This window comes from Festucalex cinctus, chromosome 14 (genome assembly GCF_051991245.1).
Source record: "Festucalex cinctus isolate MCC-2025b chromosome 14, RoL_Fcin_1.0, whole genome shotgun sequence".
NCBI lineage: Eukaryota > Metazoa > Chordata > Actinopteri > Syngnathiformes > Syngnathidae > Festucalex > Festucalex cinctus.
In genome coordinates this window covers 24,912,631-24,930,918 of record NC_135424.1, presented here as the reverse complement: position 1 = coordinate 24,930,918, position 18,288 = coordinate 24,912,631, and the positions used below count along the sequence as shown (strand labels likewise).

The window sequence follows — 18,288 nt, the reverse complement described above, 5'->3', positions numbered from 1 at the left end:
AAACACCCCTAATATCTATATAGTTTCCAGAATGCATTGTGTGGCACAGTTAATGAAGTTATAATGACGTTAATCCTTGTCATATTTTTTGTGTTTGTGTTACCAGTAATTGAATTTGTGCTGTATTTAATACGTTTATGTTGGTCTATGATTTAAAAAAAATAATAATAATTTTTTTTTTTTTAAACAAACCATAACTTTAAGTTGTGTGTAAAATAATGACTTCCAGGGCGATTCCGTGTGCAAGTTACTCACCTGAGGACTGCTTGTGAAATTACAAATTGATATATTTGATTATGGCTGGCTGATTAATTGGTCCGACATTACGATTTTTTTATTTTACAAAGTCGTCTCGCGGGCCGGATTAAACCCCTTTGCGGGCCTGATCCGGCCCGCGGGCCGTATGTTTGACACCCCTGGTCTATTGTGTCAAATGCTTTTTTTAAGTCTACAAATACTCCTACTGCTATATTTTTTGGTCCAGAGAACTGGCTATGGGCAGCAGGCCGGGTACACCCTTAACTGGTTGCCAGCCAATTATTTTACGGGGGTAAGTAGTTTGGCAGCACTGGCACAATACCTGTTACCAAGGTTTAAAAAAAAAAAGTTCCATATGATACTTAATTAGTAAGGATGTAACGATAAGGGCAATATCGTGATATTGTGATATTAAAACTTCCACAATATCGTCGTCGTCATGTTCACAATATTTAAAAGGAACACACCTGTTAAAAAAAAATCAGGTAGATTTCCATTTGTGCAGATCTAGCACCCTCTAGTGGTTAGTTTATTAGTGCAACTTACTTTTCATTAGGGATGTTTTGGCCTTCTATGTTTAAAATCTATGCTAATTGTCAGATGAAGGGGAACCTAATTTGCTTGTGAAGTGATCAATGTGTGCTTGCATTAGCAAGTGCCTCAATATTGTTATATACAGGGTGACCCAAAAAGATGCGTACCCAGATTTTATTCGATAAAAAATCAGTTTTTTAACGAATGTCTTTTCTGTTGCAGGACGTGAAAGGTGAACCTATGGATGATCATTTGCAGCTATAGTTGCCCTGAAAATGTCTTGGACAAATCAGCAGAAGATATTCTCCCTGGAGACCTATTTTGCGACAAAATCATACCAGAGTGTACAGATTCAGTTTCGAAAGCGTTTCCATTGTCGCAACTTTCCATCAAAATCAACGATTGTTAGTTGGATTAAGAAGTTCAGAGTTCAGTTCTGAAACGCTTTCGAAACTGAATCTGTACACTCTGGTATGATTTTGTCGCAAATTAGGTCTCCAGGGAGAATATCTTCTGCTGATTTGTCCAAGACATTTTCAGGGCAACTATAGCTGCAAATGATCATCCATAGGTTCACCTTTCACGTCCTGCAACAGAAAAGACATTCGTTAAAAAATGGATTTTTTATCGAATAAAATATGGGTACGCATCTTTTTGGGTCACCCTGTATATCAGGGGTGTCAAACTCGTATTAGCTCAGGGGCCGCATGGAGGAAAATATATTACTAAGTGGGCCAAATCGCTAAGATAATGGTATATAACTTAAAAACAATTGCCGTCATTAATAGGCAGATTTTTTAGATTTTTGGGCCAGTCCTAAATTACGGAGCTCAACTGTAATCTATTGTTAAAAAAAATAACTTTGCCTGTATGAGTTCCAGACATGTTAAATCTACCTTTTTGTGCATATCTATTAGGGGTGTGAATTGCCTAGTACCTGACGATTCGATTCGTATCACGATTCACAGGTCACGATTCGATTCGATACCGATTAATCCCGATACGAATTTATAAGTCGATTGTTGCGATTTTTTTTCATTCAAATTTAGAAAATACTAATCAGTAAGCTTGTAGAGTGTAAGATTTATATGAAAATGTATTATTTATTTATCTGAAATTTCAGTCTTATAGAGGTTGTAATCTGTTTCATGTTTGAACAGCATTAAAATAAAATATTAAGGCTTAATGTTCCGTTCATATAACATTCTTCCATGCTCAAGGTGTGAATCCTAACCCGAAGTCAGACGTTTTGTTGAATATTTTTCCATTAAAAATGGAAGTTTAAAAATCGATTCACACACACACCAAAAAAAAAAAAAAAAAAAAAAAAGGCAATGATGATAAGACGTTGAATCGGTAAGACTACCGAATGAACAATTCTGAGCTCTTAAAAAAAAAAAAAAAAAAATCGATTTTTTTTAAATTGAATCGATTCGAGAATCGCGCGTTGTAGTATCGCGATATATCGCCGAATCGATTTTTTTTAAACACCCCTAATATCTATATAGTTTCCAGAATGCATTGTGTGGCACAGTTAATGAAGTTATAATGACGTTAATCCTTGTCATATTTTTTGTGTTTGTGTTACCAGTAATTGAATTTGTGCCGTATTTAATACGTTTATGTTGGTCTATGATTTAAAAAAAATAATAATAATTATTTTTTTTTTAAACAAACCATAACTTTAAGTTGTGTGTAAAATAATGACTTCCAGGGCGATTCCGTGTGCAAGTTACTCACCTGAGGACTGCTTGTGAAATTACAAATTGATATATTTGATTATGGCTGGCTGATTAATTGGTCCGACATTACGATTTTTTTATTTTACAAAGTCGTCTCGCGGGCCGGATTAAACCCCTTTGCGGGCCTGATCCGGCTCGCGGGCCGTATGTTTGACACCCCTGCTGTATATAATATATATTGTTATTAGAGATTGGTTTATATGCATTGCTGTTATGTACAAAAGCACAATATTGTGTTTTTTTTAGTATGAGCTCTTTTTTTGTGATCTTATTTAAATATTGCCAACCCCCCACAATATCGTGATAATTATCGTATCGTGACCTTCATATCGTGATATTGTATCGTGATGTTTGGATATCGTTACATCCCTATTAATTAAGTGGGTCATGCTTCTCAATGAGGCGTGCGAGCACTTTATGTTCAGTGTGTGAAGCCATCTTCCTGCTCCCTCTCGCAAACACGCTGAAAGAGGCCGCAGGCGTTTTTCACAAATCGGTACTCAGTTGTCAGACAGGCAACCATGCGTGTATGTGTACCTGCGTTTAAAACAGTTGGCGGGCTGTTTCTTATTTATTTTTGTAAGTATCGGTACTAAAAAATAATAATAATAATAATAAAAATAATAATAATAATAATCAAGCCGTTTTTGACGCCCCGTGCAACACTAGGTCCAAAAAAGTGTGACCGGGACATCCCGTGCTTGTCATATAATGCTTTAAATATGAGCAGGAATGTTTTATATGATTTGTTAGTGTCAGTCTCCTGATATACTACTTTCCAATTCTGTGTTAGTAATTCGTTTCTTAAGCTGTCAATAGAGTCTTCTGTTCTTATTCTTTTGTATTTAAACACATTGGCATTCATAGACATAAGATTCCAATCATACCTCACAACCACTGGCCGATGATAACGAATGTCATTCCAAAGTTATCCACAAATTGAGGTATTATCCATAGTTATCATTAAATCAATAAATTCATCAGTTAGTTTATGCTTATTCGGATTTAAAAGATCCAAGTTGAAATCCCTGCAATCTAGTGCATGTGACAATACTAGATTAAGATAGATTCAACCTGAATCCACAATATGCCAATGTATAGGATTCCGCTTCCCGCTGGACCAATCGGGAAAAGTCCAGACCGACTCTTCGTTTAAAGGGTCGAAATTCCCCGTTTTCACTCGCATGTTATAAAACCTTTATATGAGGGGATGGGAATTTATCAAGCCGGTGCCGAGGTGGATTTGTCTCGGTATACTAACTGCCTTTAGTTCTACAAAGCCAATCTGGTCTGCTCTCACTTATTAACACTTAATGAGGAACCTTACAGAGTTTAGAATTAATAATGTGAGTACTTTGTTTCAACGGCAGCTTCATCCCTCTGAATCGTTAGCAATTGATAATGACCTAGTAATTTAACAATCCTGGTGAGGACCGTACGGATGTTTTATTTGATGCCGGAGTAAATGATTGAATTAATTGTCGTTCGATGGCATTGACATGACTTGACCTGCACTACATTCCTCCAAGCTAAATCTGGATATGTATATGTATGTTTGTTTTCAGGAGATTAATGATAATGAATGTGAAAGAATGCAATTATTACCGCAGCTGAGACAATCTGCGCAGAGATGCCCTGAAGCATGCTGTGTCGAAGAACTGATCCATGAACGGCTGCTTTCAATTCCACTGCCTTCTTCTTCCTAAAGACACACAATTATAATGTTAACACACTTGTCCAAAACATGCCAAGCTACATGTCTTCAATTTTGTACATACATTTATTGATCTTTTCTCTGGACCATACAGTATACTGAATGTACAGTGGTGATAGTAATGATACATCATAATACAATTATATTATTATTATTATCAAAATTAAGACTGTCTGCCCCAAATCAGACGTGCTGTCCAATGCTTAGCGGCACGTGTGTCCACCAGACAAATAGGCCCAGCGGGCTGGCTCAGGCCACGAGCTGCAAACCGAGCTTGCGCGGTCAAAATGGATTTCAGCCTCATATCTTCATCATAATGTCATTTCTAACAGCTGTTTTGTTGATGTTGTTGATGTTGTTGATGTTGCGCGTGTGTTATTATCCATCCATCCACCCCATCCATCCATTTTCTTGACCGCTTATTTCTCACAAGGGTCGCGGGGGTGCTGGAGCCCATCTCAGCTGGCTCTGGGCAGTAGGCGGGGTACAGCCTGAACTGGTTCCCAGCCAGTCGCAGGGCACATAGAGACGAACAACCATCCACACTCACAAGCAAACCTAGGGACAATTCGGAGCAACCAATTAACCTGCCATGCATGTCTTTGGAATGTGGGAGGACACCGGAGTACCCAGAGAAGACCCACGTAGGCACGGGGAGAACATGCAAACTCCACCCAGGAAGGCCGGCGCCTGGACTCGAACCGGAGTCCTCAGAACTGTGAGGCGACGTGCTAACCAGTCATCCACTATGTGTTATTATTTATTTATTTATTTTTAGAAAGCCTACCAGCCGGCTGCGATTGGCTGGCAACCAGTCCAGGGTGTACCCCGCCTACTGCCCAAAGCCAGCTGAGATAGGCTCCAGCACCCCCCGTGACCCTTGTGAGAAACAAGCGGTTCAGAAAATGGATGGATGGATACCAACCGGGGAGAAAAAAATTAAGGGATCACAGTTATATTTCTGTTTCTCAAATAAATGTTTCGGATATTAGTGCCTACTGTATTTACCGTATTTTCCGCACTATAATGCGCACCTTCAATGAATGACATATTTGAAAACTTTTTACATATATGAGGCGCACAGCATTATAAGGCGCACCTTCAATGAATGACATATTTTAAAACTGTTTCCATATATGAGGCACGCCGCATTATAAGGCGCACCTTCGATGAATGACATATTTAAAAACTGTTTCCATATATGAGGCGCGCCGCATTATAAGACGCACCTTCGATGAATGACATATTTAACTCATTCACTGCCAGCCATTTTCAGAAAAGCGAGCTTCAGCTTGCCAGCCATTTTTGAGGATTTTGACTCATTTTTGAAGACCCACAGAATATTTTGTTCTATAGGTATATAAACATGCTTTAAAAAAAAAGTAAGTTTCTAACATTCTCCCTTCTCTAGTTATTCGCAATAGAACAACACTAAGTTTAACCAATTTTTCTGTTTTTGACTAGAAAACGGAGAAAAACAGCTTTTTGTGAAAAGGTTCCTTTTGAGTTAAATTTTGACTTTGATGCCAATACTCTCTGCTTTTGTAGCATCTCAAACATCTGAACAGTCCTTTCCTTCGTTACAACAACATAAAAAACACAGAAAAATGTATTTTGATGGTAAATTTATTGATAACTATTGACAATTCAGATGTAGCAAAACAAAAAAACTTTGAACTACATATACAAGTGGGAAAAATTTTGAACTACATACAACAACAATACAACTATTTACAATATTTACAAAAAAAAAAAGAAATTCATTTTGAACTATATACATGTTTTGTGCATATGCACGAGTATGTGGGTGCGCACTGCTTGTATGAACTTTCAACTATTTACAAGTGTGTGTGGGTGTGCATGTGTGCGTGTGCATGTGAGAGAATGTGTATCGCCCCTATGATGTGTAGTGTTTTTTGGTGTGGTATGATGTGAAGCAGCTTCCTGGGTGCAAGGGTACATGCAAGATGCACACCACATGGTGGTCTCCCTCCTTAGGCCTTTTCGTTGGCACACCCGACACCTTCTTGTTGGCACCAACTTCTTGCTGGTGGGCACCAACTTCTCCAGCCGATGCCTGCCCATTTGCCCATCAAGCCTGCTCTACGGGTCTTTCATGTAAGGAGCCCTTGTTTGTTTCCCCACAGCTTGCTCATCACCCTGTCCAACTTGCTTTTTCACGGTCCATGAAACAACAACCTTTTTTATAAACGCAAGTAAGGTTGCAGGCTTCTGTGGGTTTTTGACTCTGTATAAAACATGTGCATTGAACATGCACAATTGAAAAAGATAAGTGACAAACTTCATTGACCAATTGACAGAGCGCCTGAGGAAGGGGTAATAAACAATGTTTTGGTCTAGTTTGTTCACCCCATTCATTGAAGCATTGTACTCCACAACACATTCCAGTTTGAGAATGGTGACTTTCTCCTTGTTCCCCTTCTGCCACACTTCGACAGGATGCGTTCTGTCTTTATGGCAGGTTGTCACCATCTTGACAGTCCGCTTGTCCTGCCATGCAACAACCATCACCTTCTCATTGTGACAGACAAGCTTGCCATTTGCCCCCAAGCTTGTCTTGTTTGCCTCTCTTATGAGCTGAGGCTCCCCACGGTTCTTTCGGAGTGTCCCACACACATTAGTCTTTGCTGAAAGAAGACGCTCACAGAGGCCAATAGAATTATAGAAATTGTCCATAAACAGGGTATATCCCTGACCTGTGAGGCGGTCAAGTAGTGTAAAAACAATGTCAGGCAGGGTATGGGATACACCAATGTATGGCATCAAGTTGAAGCAGTAGCCAGTCTCAGAATCACAAAGAATATATGATTTAATCCCATATTTGATGGTTTTTTGGGGGTTGTACACTTTGAAGGAGAGCCGACCACGCCACATCATCATGCCCTCATCTATACAAATGTTTTGTTTTGGCGTGTACAGATCTTTGAATTTGGCCACTACATAGTCCAGGACTGGGCGGACCTTGTGCATTTTGTCTGATGAATCATGTGCAGTGCTATTGAAGTGCAAATACCTCCAAATAATTTGATATCTATTTCTGGACATTGTTTGTCCAAAAAAAGGTGTGCTCTCAAATTCCTCTAGACTCCAGTAGTCTTCCAAGACAGGTTTCTTGATGAACCCTGTAATGAAACTTAGGCCAAGGAAGGTTTTGAGTTCTTCTACAGTAAGTGGCCTCCAGTCGTGACTTCTACTGTATGGAAGTCCACAGGGGTTTTCCTGCAACGAATCAAGCGCGTTGGCATTTGTCTCATCAACAATATGCTGCAGCAGCTCATTGGTGATGAAAAGCTCGAGAAAATCGACCGGCAGGTCTGACTCCAGCTCCGCAGCAGAGCCCTGGGTGTCCAGGCTTAGCAGTGAAGCGAATCCTTTTTGGCCTCCAGTGTGTCTGCTTCCAGGATTGATCCTCACTACGGTTCAATGATCCAACTGTAAATTACAGAAAAATAAATACCATGAAATTTTTATTTATTGATGTGGTGTGATTTGTACTAAAAACGTTTTTACCTCTTTTAGCCCCACACAAAGCAGCCGCAGTATTTCTGGATGTACCTGCTGTGAAACATAGAATCAAAAGATTACTTTTTGTTTTATTGCTATATTTTTTTGCGGATTTTTTTATTTATTTATTTATTTTACCTCTCTTTGTTCTGCCAATCGGTGAGACCCGACTGGTGGATGGCCAATCTGTAAATAATAGAAGCATATGATTTTTACTGCTGCCTGGATTTTTTTTTCCTCTTTACCTTTGCTAAACATTTTCCTGCCCTTTCATACACTTAGATTTACACCAGTCATTTTCTCCTCATTGCTTGACTTAGTCTAGCTTTTTATATACATGCACAGATGTCGATCACTGAAAAGAAGAACAATAAATAAAGACTAACTAGTCCTTCTATCATCAATGCTGTACTCCGTATCACATTTTTTATCCCCACCCACATCGACAGAAAAACACAACTCGTACAGGATGGGTTTAAATTTGACGATCGCGCAGGTTAGCTCATTATCACAACACATTTACGTCCACAGCAATAAAATGCATCATCTGTACAGCCGTTAGTAATGGCAACTGTGGCAACAGTATAATAAATGAAGTGCATGTAACGGAAAGACGAGGAGATCGCGAGTAAAGGCAAAGTTAGCGAGTTAGCACTTTAGCTCTCACCGTCATCGCTACTCTGCGATGTGTCCGAGTCTTCGCTCCAGTCAGGGGTTTTTGTGGGCAGATACTCATCCGGTGAGTCGCATGACGTGTCCGACTCATTCAGTGGAATCGATGGATGCAGCAACAGATTCCTCCTGACTGCCTTGTGAGCTCACGGGTTGACTAACATGCGGCTCCGTTTGCACACGTGGTACCTTGCTCCTCAACGTCATCTTTTCCCTTCTTTGATCGTCATTTTCGTTCAAAGATGACGATCCTCCACGTTTCTGGCTGGACTTTGGTTTTAACAAACTCTCCTCCAGTGTAAGCTGTCTAAAAGTAGACATAATGCTTGATCTGCTATTCTAATATGCTCTGCTATGCTAATATGCTCCGTTCCTCAACTACTCCTCAACTTCCGTTGGTGCTTCACGTTGGATAAGCTCACTCCCAAGGCAGTGCTGCCATCTAGTGGTGGAAGTAAATAAGCTACAACCTTGAAAATCACACATCTGATGCCCCAGACCTTTATCCACAGCTTGCCATAAAAAAAAGGGATTGACGAATTAACTCGTCGAAAGCAGGGGGCGCTATTTTTCACTTTAACGAACTGACTCGTCCAAGGCAGTGAATGAGTTAAAAACTTTTTCCATATGTGAGGCGCGCCGCATTATAAGGCGCACCTTCGATGAATGACATATTTAAAAACTTTTCCCATATGTGAGGCGCGCCGCATTATAAGGCGCACCTTCGATGAATGACATACTTTAGGACTTTTTCCATTTGTGAGGCGTGCCGCACTATAAGGCGCACCTTCGATGAATGACATATTTTAAAACTTTTTCCATATGTGAGGCGCGCCGCATTATAAGGCGCACCTTCGACGAACGACATATTTTAAAACTTTCTACATATGTGAGGCGCGCCGCATTATAAGGCGCACCTTCGATGAATGACATATTTTAAAACTGTTTCCATATATGAGGCGCGCCGCATTATAAGACGCACCTTCGATGAATGACATATTTAAAAACTTTTTACATAAGTGAGGCGCGCCGTATTATAAGGCGCACCTTCGATGAATGACATATTTAAAAACCTTTTCCATATGTGAGGCGCGCCGCATTATAAGGCGCACCTTTGATGAATGACATATTTAAAAACTTTTTCCATATGTGAGGCGCGCCGCATTATAAGGCGCACCTTCGATGAATAACATATTTAAAAACTTTTTCCATATGTGAGGCGCGCCGCATTATAAGGCGCACCTTCGATGAATGACATATTCTAAAACTTTTTCCATTTGTGAGGCGCGCCGCATTATAAGGCGCACCTTCGATGAATGACATATTTTAAAACTTGTTCCATATGTGAGGCGCACCGCATTATAAGGCGCACCTTCAATGAATGACATTTTAAAACTGTTTCCATATATGAGGCGCGCCGCATTATAAGGCGCACCTTCAATGAATTACATATTTTAAAACTGTTTCCATATATGAGGCACGCCGCATTATAAGGCGCACCTTCGATGAATGACATATTTAAAAACTGTTCCCATATATGAGTCGCGCCGCATTATAAGACGCACCTTCGATGAATGACATATTTAAAAACTTTTTCCATATGTGAGGCGCGCCGCATTATAAGGCGCACCTTTGATGAACGACATATTTAAAAACTTTTTCCATATGTGAGGCGCGCCGCATTATAAGGCGCACCTTCAATGAATGACATTTTTTAAAACGTTTTCCATATGTGAGGCGTGCCGCATTATAAGGCGCACCTTCAATGAATGACATGTTTTAAAACTTTTTCCATATGTGAGGCGCGCCGCACTATAAGGCGCACCTTCGAGGAATGACATATTTTAAAACTGTTTCCATATATGAGGCACGCCGCATTATAAGGCGCACCTTCAATGAATGACATATTTAAAAACCTTATCCATATATAAGGCGCACCGCATTATAAGGCGCACCTTCAATGAATGACATATTTTAAATATTGTTCTAAAAACAATAAAAACACTGCAGACTAAAGGTAAATTATAACAATGAAGACTCACTAGGAATGTAATGGGGTCAAAAGTAAAACGTTCGTCTTTAAAACCTCCATCCATCCATCCATTTTCTTGACCGCTTATTCCTCACAAGGGTCGCGGGGGCTGCTGGCGCCTATCTCAGCTGGCTCTGGGCAGTAGGCGGGGGACACCCTGGACTGGTTGCCAACCAATCGCAGGGCACACAGAGACGAACAACCATCCACACTCACACGCACACCTAGGGACAATTCGGAGCGCCCAATTAACCTGCCATGCATGTCTTTGGAATGTGGGAGGAGACCGGAGTACCCGGAGAAGACCCACGCGGGCACGGGGAGAACATGCAAACTCCACCCAGGAAGGTCCGAGCCTGGACTCGAACCGGAGACCTCAGAACTGGGAAGCGGACGTGCTAACCACTCGACTACCGTGCCGCCTTCTTTAAAACCTGTAGAATTAAAATAATTTCTTTATAATGCATCAAGGATGTACTTTTTTTTTTTTCTTCAATGATGTATCATGTTCTTACGAACGCGCACTATCACGCTGGCAAATAAAGGTATTTTGTTCTAGTGGGGTTGCCGCAGGTAGCGATCCAAGATGCCGTCACCGATCGTGCAGGGTCACCGATACTGTCTTGACAGCGAGACCTGTTGAGGTACAATATTGATCCATATATAAGGCGCACCGGATTATAAGGCGCATGGTCAGGTTTGAAAAAACTGAAGGCTCTTAGGTGCGGCTTATAGTACGGAAAATACAGTAAATAACAGATACAGTAGGTGAGAAAATGTTAATGCCTGGGATAAAAATGCATGAATGAAGTGCGTGGTGAGGTGCTTTACAGCCTTAAAACATACATATACATGAAAAAATATAGTATGAATAAAATACACATTTAGAATCAGCGAAAAAAATACATAATATGCTGTATATGTAAAAAAAACAAAAAAACAAAAAAAACATACTTTTAATGGGAAAAAAAAGAATGTAAATGAAAAAACAAATATGATGATTGAAAAAGCATTCATAATAAACCTAAAATCATACCAAAACAAATATATATATATATATATATATATATATATATAATGTGCTGTAAAATAAGTAAATTAAAATAAAAATACTTTTAATGGAAAAATGAATGTAAATGAAAAAAGAACAAATATGAAGAATGAAAAAGCATTTATAATAAACTAAAAATAATAACGAAACAAAAAAAATTAATAAACTAAAAAATTTATTTAATTAACAGGATTTTTTTTTAACACTGTAGTTTTTGGAACGTAACACCTGAGATAAACGATGGAACACTTTATATAAAACTACACACTGTAACCAACTTTGAGTATTATACCAAAGATATAGAAAGTGGTGTGTGCATGCGTGTGTGCATGCGTGTGTGCGTGCGTGCCGTTTTAAGTGAGCTGGGTCCCCACTGTCAGAGCTGGCAAGAGAAGCAGTATCACAGGAATGAGCATCAATGTTTTCAGTATTCAGCACACAGGTATCTTCCAGCACAAATGGTTCCTCCTCATCCTCCAGCTGCAATCAAAAAGGAAAATAAAAAGTTAAGAGAAATGTGGTGGTTGCATTTCTATTATAGCCATATGAATGAAAAAAACATTTGCACAGTACAAAGCTAACTGCTTTGAGATGAATAACTCCTTAAAATAATAATAATAATAATAATAATAACAATAATAATAATAATCATTTGTATCGCGTTTTTCTTATTACTCAAAGATGCATAATGCTGGTGTCAGGCCGAAACTTCGTAAATCACAATTTGTTTTGTTTTGGGGGGGTTTCCCCCAAAATAGATATTGGACATTCCGCACGAGTAGGTGTTATGTTTACAAATTATTGACAAATCTAAAATGTTGAAAATGGCTTGCTCTAGTCTCTTTGATATTCATAATAATAAATAATGCATCAGATTTCTATAGCACTTTTCTGGACACTCAAAGACTCTTTCCAATGGATACATTATTCATGCACTCACACATTCACACTTGGTGGCGGTAAGCTACTAAAGTAGCCACAGCTGCCCTGCAGGCTGACGGAAGCGTGGCTGCCAGTGTTCGTCTACCAGTGTTCGTCTACCATCCACCACCACCAAACATTCGCACCTTTCAGATGCCAATGTGAGTGGCGCTGGAGGCAATGTGTGTGAAGCGTTTTGCCCAAGGACACAACGACACATGACTTGGGGAGAGCGGGGATCGAATAGCCATGTTCCCCCCCTCCATTGTTGATGCGGCCGATTGGTAAGGTGGTCGTTGCCTGTAGTGGCAGGCAATAATCCGGTTTTTAAAATCCAGAATAAGAACATATTTGGGCTTATGTGCGTGTTTACATGGCCTTTCAAAACCCTAATATTGGCAATATTTTAAATTCCCTGCATGCAAACACACTCAATGAAAATCTGCCAGTGCTGAAGGCTCAAGAATATTCAGAGAATCTGAGGTTTGCGTCTCATTACGGCTCCCTCATTTAATGCATGATTGTAAGTGCAAGACTGAAATTATATATAATACTTCACCTCATTGAGGATGCTCTCCAAGGTGGGAGGTGTGTCTACTTGGGGAATGTCGAATTCCTTATCGTCAATCTAAGAAAATAATAATGGTGAGAGGCACAGGGTTAGAAAAATCTTTACATACCTTTAAGTTAAATACGTGCTCCATGTGTTTATACTGTAATTCTACAGTGAACAAATATTACAATAACAATATTATAATAATATTATTAGATTTAGCAATATTCCAATTGGAAAGATGTAACTTGCTGATAGACTTCATTAGAAAAACTGGATTCTGGAATAGCTTGAATATTGTCAAGAGGAAGAATCATCATTGTCCACACAATGTACACACAAGCACACAAACAAACTTTCCTGTACATTTTACCCATTCCAGTTATGTACACAGCAAAATCACACTGCTCGTGGCACACACACTGATGCAGAGGGTTAGCTAAGCGCCAGGGTATCAGTGCCTTGCACAAAAACAAGTCCTCTAGAGGATATATATATATATATATATATATATATATATATATATATATATATATATATATATATATATATATATATATATATATATATATATATATATTCAGGAACAATCGGGACCATGCAGCGGTCGCTGCTCAGGCCCTAACTAGAGCTGCGAGCAGCTATAAAGGGCTCTCGCAACCCGGGCCACGTTGGAGTACTTGCACGTCGGGGTACTGTTTCATAGGACAAGAACCATCTAAAACAGGGCTGGGCAAACTCGGTCCTCGAGGGCGGGAGTCCTGCAGGTTTTGGATGTTTCCCTTCTCCAACACAGCTGATATATCATCTGCTCAACAGCAAGCTCTGCATAAGCCTGATAACAATCCTGTAGATAGGAATCAGCTTGTGTTGGAAGAGGGAAACCTCCAAAACCTGCAGGACTTCGGCCCTCGAGGCCCATCCCTGCTCTAAATTGTAAATGTTTTTACCATGCTTTGTGTGTGCAAAATTTTATGAAAAGGCTAAAAATGATGCACAATTCCCAAAAGAAAATCAAAATGGCAGACTTCCAGTTAGGTTTCGCGTATGGCGACAGAATATATTTATGTCGGTCTTAGGCTAATAGGTATGCCTCCCAATTTTCACAAATCTAGCTGAATCAAACAATTGGAAAGGTTTCATAAAAATGTCAAGAGGGCGCTATTGAGCCATCTATTGCAAATTGCAGAAGAAATCTCTAAAATATTCATGTTCGTGACAGGTCTTTGCACATGTTTAGACTCTCAAAAAAGCATCATTTTTCTTCAATCAATCAAACTTTATTTATATAGCACCTTTTATAGATTCAAATGTAACTCAAAGTGCTGAACAATTAAAACATCCATAATACAATAAAAAGAAAAAGCCATCCCTCTCCCCCATATACCCACAGACACACACGCGAACCACAACATTGCGGGGCACAGAAGAACCCTGCTTGTTTGTTTGTTTGTTTTTTTATATATTTATTTATCAACAAATGAATGTTATGATAGTTCGATGTGTGTTTGCGGTAACCTTTTTGTTGATTTTGTGATTATTTTTTTGTTGTGTTGTTCCGGTTTTTGTGTTTGGGTTTTTTAATTAGGGCCCGAGCAGCGACCGCTGCGAGGTCCCTCTTGTTTTTGTAAGAATTCTTCTTCTTCTTCTTCTCCGTAAACAATCGCATTTTTGAGGACCTAAACATTTACGAAAACTCAACAAACTTTGCAATCTCTTCGGGCCCGGTTGTCATAACAACGCGACTCTATAGCGCCCCCTAGCGTAGAAAAATAAAAACCAATCCCGGCCCGTTTGACCTAGAGCTACGAAAATTGGTAGGCACGTGCAGCCCCCCGAGACGCACAAAAAAAGTCAGTGGAAGCCATTTCCTAAAATGTACAGGAAGTGATGTATGAATTTTTGAATGTCCAATTTTGGCCCATTTTGGCACATGCACTGTGGTCAAGCTTTTTCCCCCTTTGCAAACATTTTTCATCCAGTTGACTTCAAACTTGCCATGTATCCTCTCAAGACCCGAGACAACAACAGGGCAAAAAAATCTTGACTTTTTGAAATACTATATGACGGGGGCGGGGCATCAAAAATTGCCTTTAAAAAAAGACAAAATGCTTAATAACTCTCATGTACAAGCTCCAAAAAATCTCAAACTTCTCATGCAACTTAATAGTCACGGCCTGAAAACATCTATATGATAAAATTCAGTTATACATATAGCGCCACCTAGTGGTGACAATAAATGTCATACTTTACGTTTTTAGCTACTGTGCCAAGCTCTTTGAAGGGATCCAGTTGAAAATTGGTCAGAAAAGCCTTAAGATGTTGATTATGCCCCACACCGAATATTGTAACTTTTCGCCAAAGGGCCTGGCCGTTACGGTGCCGCAAAGTCTGGTAATTTTTCGTGAAAATAAAAGCTGCTTTAACATGACCCAGATGATCCTATCTTCTCAAAATTTCACACAATTGATGAGTCCAGCCCTTAAGACATCTACGAACTTATATTTCATCTTACTGATAGTGCCACCTAGTGGCAACATTTTTTCTTACGATTTTTCTTCAATGTTTTTCTCCAACCATATTAACTGCACCTTCCTCATATTTGCTCAGATGAGGGTTTCGGCCTTCATGATGTCACAACACGAAGTTTGTGAGTTTTCGTGAATCGTTGTGGGCGTGGCTAAGCGCTGTTCGCCAAGAAAACAACGCCAATTTTGAGCGCCTAAACCGGCACAGAAACACATGAAACTTGGCACACACCTCTTGTTTACGATTTTCGCACATTTACAGGGGGCATACTTTTGCCCACTTCTCCTACACGTTTCAGCCGACTGACTTCAGACTTGACCTGGACCATGTCAAGCCCTGAGCCAACGACAGGGGGAAAAATCTTGACTGCGAAATACTATATGATGAGGGCGGGGTATCAAATTTTGTGTTTCGAAATGAAAAAGGATATGCTTAGTAACTGCCCGGTACATGCTCCAAAAAATCCCAAACTTGACATGTATGTTTATAGTCAAGGCCTGAAAGTATCTCTATGACAATATTCAGTTATATATGCAGTGCCACCTAGCCCTTGAAGGCATAACCAAAAAAATACCCCACTTTTTACAAAAATTGTAAACACGTTTTGCAATAAAAAACGATATGCTTAATAACTCTCTGGTACATCCTCCAGAAAATATACCCAAACTTGACATGTATGTTTATAGTCAGGGCCTGAAGCTATCTCTATGACAACATTCAGTTATATATGTAGCGCCACCTAGCCCTTGAGGGATGAAAAGAAAATACCCCACTTACGGTATTTTTACAAAAAATGTAAACTCATTGTAAGTGTGATAGCTAAGTCATTTATGAATATTCTTTTAGTTTCCACCACTCAAATTGTTCACTGGCATCAGACCGAACCAAACGTATGTACTTTTTCATTTTGTTTTATTTATTTTTGATTGCCCCTTTGGACAATAAAAGCAACATTGTGCAATGAGTACAACAAGCGATGATGTGTATATATACATTTACAAAAAATACCAATCAGGGCAACACATTGCCTAAAAATAAAAAAGGACGCTGATTTTTGCAGGTCTTAACAATCACCAAAACCCGTTGAGCTTGAACTGGCAAAAAAATATTCCACATGTAAAGCTTTATTATGCCATTTTCAAATAAATTCTGCTTCCAATATGCCAGTACCCCAACGTGCCAGTACCCCAACGTGCAAGTACCCCAACGTGCAAGTACCCCAATGTGCAAGTACCCCAAAGTGGCCCGGGCTGCGAGGGCCCTTTATAGCTGCTCGCAGCTCTAGTTTGTAATTGTGATTACTTTTTTGTTGTTTTGTTTCATATTTTGTGTTTCTATTTTTTCAGTTGTGTTTTTGGTAACCTTTTTGTTGTTTTGTTCCGGTTTTTGTGTTTGTGTTTTTTGGTTTGTGGTTGCGATTGCTTTTTGTTGTTTTTTTTCTCCTTTTGTGTTTGTGTTTTCTAATTTGTGTTTGTGATTACCTTCTTATTGGTGTGATTTTTGATTTTCTGTGGTGTTCTGTTTTTGTTTTTGTATTTTTTGATTTGCAGTTCTGTTTTATGTTAGCAGTTGTCAGTTTTTTTGTTTTCGCGTTTTGCACTTCAGGGCCACTGTAATTATGACATTCTGATAAGATTAGCTATTGTTGTAATTTGTACAACAAATTGAAGGGGGGGGGGGGGGTGCTCCCTCCATCTCGGCGTGTACGTACACTTTGCGCTCCAGCGATTGACCGATCAGAGCCCTTCACGGCAATAGAACACTCGCAGGAGAGTTGCCGGTCACGGAAAAAATAAACAACTGCCAAATGTTAACATAGTAGACACTAATACACCGATTCATTTACATTTAACGCTACCAACACAGACAATATCATATTAGTGTCAAATCGGTGAAGTCACACAAAACAATCGACTGTGCTAGATTGTGTTCTGCAACCAAAGATCAACTAAACTCAAGTAAATTTTATTTCTATAGCACTTGTTACCCGCAGCTGCAGCACAATCAAAACAAAACTGAGAAACGACCCAGAGGCAAAGGTCCGACCAGCCAAATTCTGAATACAGTACAGTTATTGTGAAACAATCGTTTGACTTACCACTTCCTCATCCATTAGATCGACATGCGAGGATGAAGAGAGTAAACTGCAAGCGTCCAAAGATTCTGACATACTGTATTTGTATTGCTGTTAAAGCGACAGTTCCAGCATTGTTTTCATTTTCCACTGGGGATGCTTCCGTTTGGTCTTCTTCTATTGGTATTTGGCAACCAACATTCAAGTGCATTACCGCCACCTACGAACTGGAGTGTTTTGATGCATTCGATGAAGGTGCGAAGTCGAGAAGGGTCCGGGTCTCTATCTGACTTTTTTTTTCTGTCAGTTTGAAAGGCTCAATTCCTAATTTTTCAAATCCGACCTGGGTCGCTTTCATATGTGGCCCTAGATCGGATACGTATTTTTGCAATGCGACCGCAGTCTGAACGGCCAGGCCGACATGGACGTCATCAAAAGTCCCATATGCGCTCCGCGGCGTCCGCGCGGGTGGGGGCATGTGTGCCAACCATCTATCTATCTTTCTAAAGTGCTGCCACTACACTCTGAGATGATGTACGACCCCTCCCCCTACCTTTCATTGTAAGCGGCAGCAGCGGGTCAGGTTCAGGGCGCCAGGACAGCAGGTCGTGAACTCACAGTCATTTATTTGAAATTGAAGTAATTAAAAAAAAAGGAACTTAATAAAATATATTTGCTATATA

General features: G+C 39.7%; 1 protein-coding gene across 1 annotated transcript in view; it reads right to left on the bottom strand.

Moving 5' to 3' along the window:
- Window positions 1–18,022, bottom strand: part of vps8 (VPS8 subunit of CORVET complex) — a 235,614-nt gene extending 217,592 nt beyond the window's left edge. Inside the window, exons 1-4 of the mRNA XM_077496349.1 lie at window positions 17,630–18,022; window positions 13,009–13,077; window positions 11,878–12,008; window positions 4,140–4,236 (exon numbers count right to left, since the gene is read on the bottom strand). Coding sequence (XP_077352475.1) covers window positions 4,140–4,236; window positions 11,878–12,008; window positions 13,009–13,077; window positions 17,630–17,701 — 369 coding nt within the window. The 5' untranslated portion in view covers window positions 17,702–18,022. The remainder of the gene's footprint in view (window positions 1–4,139; window positions 4,237–11,877; window positions 12,009–13,008; window positions 13,078–17,629) is intronic.
- Window positions 18,023–18,288: the final 266 nt, after the last annotated feature.